The sequence below is a fragment of the Scardinius erythrophthalmus genome (assembly GCF_964197995.2).
Source record: "Scardinius erythrophthalmus genome assembly, chromosome: 7".
NCBI lineage: Eukaryota > Metazoa > Chordata > Actinopteri > Cypriniformes > Leuciscidae > Scardinius > Scardinius erythrophthalmus.
The window spans coordinates 986,972-989,471 of record NC_138227.1 but is presented as its reverse complement, the minus strand read 5'-3'; the positions used below and the strand labels follow the sequence as shown (position 1 = coordinate 989,471).

General features: G+C 31.0%; 1 protein-coding gene across 1 annotated transcript in view; it reads right to left on the bottom strand.

Annotated features, from left to right (window-relative positions):
• LOC308694210 (solute carrier family 12 member 9) overlaps positions 1–2,500 on the bottom strand; it is a 52,092-nt gene that overhangs the window by 43,592 nt on the left and 6,000 nt on the right. The window contains exon 2 of the mRNA XM_081371600.1: positions 63–197. Within this exon, the coding sequence (XP_081227726.1) occupies positions 63–197 (135 nt within the window). The remainder of the gene's footprint in view (positions 1–62; positions 198–2,500) is intronic.

Below are 2,500 nucleotides of genomic sequence, written 5' to 3'. Positions count from 1 at the left end.
AGAGAAACAGGAGTAGTTCTGCACACACACACACACACACACAGGTTTGAGTGTGAGGATACAGTACGCTCCTCCGGCGTCCAGCGCTCCGTTGGTTGAGATCGCACACACCGACAGGACCGTCATGCTGATGATGAAATACGCCACCAGAAGCATGGCTATCGTCTGATACAGGCCACACTGACCCACAACGAAACCTGCAACACACACACACACACACACAAGCTTAGCCCTTATTTCACAGTCCGGCTCATTCTGACCACAAACACATCAGAATGTACATACTAATGAACTGTGTTCATAGTAATGAACTATAACCATAACTATAACGCTAACTATAAATATAGTGATAACGATAACTATAACGATAACTATAACGATAACTATAAATATAGTGATAACTATAACGATAACTATAACGATAACTATAAATATAGTGTTAACGATAACTATAACGATAACTATAACGATAGCTATAAATATAGTGATAACGATAACTATAACTATAACGATAACTATAACGATAACTATAAATATAGTGATAACGATAACTATAACGATAACTATAACGATAACTATAAATATAGTGATAACGATAACTATAACGATAACTATATAGTGATAACGATAACTATAACGATAACTATATAGTGATAACAATAACTATAACGATAACTATAACGATAACTATATAGTGATAACGATAAATATGAATATAGTGATAACGCTAACTATAACGCTAACTATAACGATAACTATAAATATAGTGATAATGATAACTATAACGATAACTATATAGTGATAACGATAACTATATAGTGATAACAATAACTATAACGATAACTATAACGATAACTATATAGTGATAACGATAAATATGAATATAGTGATAACGATAACTATAACGATAACTATAACGATAACTATAAATATAGTGATAACGATAACTATAACGATAACTATATAGTGATAACGATAACTATAACAATAACTATATAGTGATAACAATAACTATAACGATAACTATAACGATAACTATATAGTGATAACGATAAATATGAATATAGTGATAACGATAACTATAACGCTAACTATAACGATAACTATAAATATAGTGATAACGATAACTATAACGATAACTATAAAAATAGTGTTAACGATAACTATAACGATAACTATAACGATAGCTATAAATATAGTGATAACGATAACTATAACTATAACGATAACTATAAATATAGTGATAACTATAACGATAACTATAACGATAACTATAAATATAGTGATAACGATAACTATAACGATAACTATAACGATAACTATATAGTGATAACGATAACTATACCGATAACTATATAGTGATAACGATAACTATAACGATAACTATAACGATAACTATATAGTGATAACGATAAATATGAATATAGTGATAACGATAACTATAACGATAACTATAACGATAACTATAACGATAGCTATAAATATAGTGATAACGATAACTATAACTATAACGATAACTATAACGATAACTATAAATATAGTGATAACGATAACTATAACGATAACTATATAGTGATAACGATAACTATAACGATAACTATATAGTGATAACGATAACTATAACGATAACTATAAATATAGTGATACCGATAACTAAAAATATAGTGATAACGATAACTATAACGATAACTATAACGATAACTATATCAGCGTACACACAGTAGATAGGTGTGTGCTTGTCTGTCGCTTTAAATGCTGGAGCTCGTTAAAGCAGGAGGATTCTGATTGGCTGTCAGTGTTTTTATCGTTCATCAGCTGGATAAAATCGTTCTGAAAGTGATTCCAGCGATATCGCTTCTCTGGGCCGTTATCGTTGCAGCTGTGATGTGAACTCTGCTATTCTGTAATATTGAGTTATTGTCATATTTTATTACCATTTTCTAAACTATGTGATAAAGTGAGAATTTTGGAATTCCATTTTGATCTGGAAATCATTTTTGAAAAAATTAAAAACAAATGTAGTGTTCATCAGAGGAGTCCAAGACCCCAGGACGTTTGTCGCACTTGAACCACGAATACACACACACACACAAAAAAGTGAATAGATTCGAGGAGTTTTGTGGCTGAAATTTAAAACGGTAACAAATCCTTCTCTCTCGGCTCAATCTGACCCCTTTAGGAATGAATGGATGCGAGGAATGCTTCAGTACACATAGAAAAACCTAAAAATGCTTAAACTTTACCAAAGAAATGATTTTATAATGTCTACGTGTGTGTCTGAATGCGTTTCTAAACTGGCTTTATGACCCAGAGGAACAGCTCGTTTGCTCCATATAGAGCTATAAGGCCATCTAGAGTCATGAAATATCATCTTATATTATTATTTTCCCACAAGAGCTCGGCAAAGACTCCCAATGTAAGATATTTAGAGCTGAATAAAAAGGTTTAGGCATGAAATTGTGAATTATTTTTAATTTAAGTTGAAAGAATGTGAGGAATA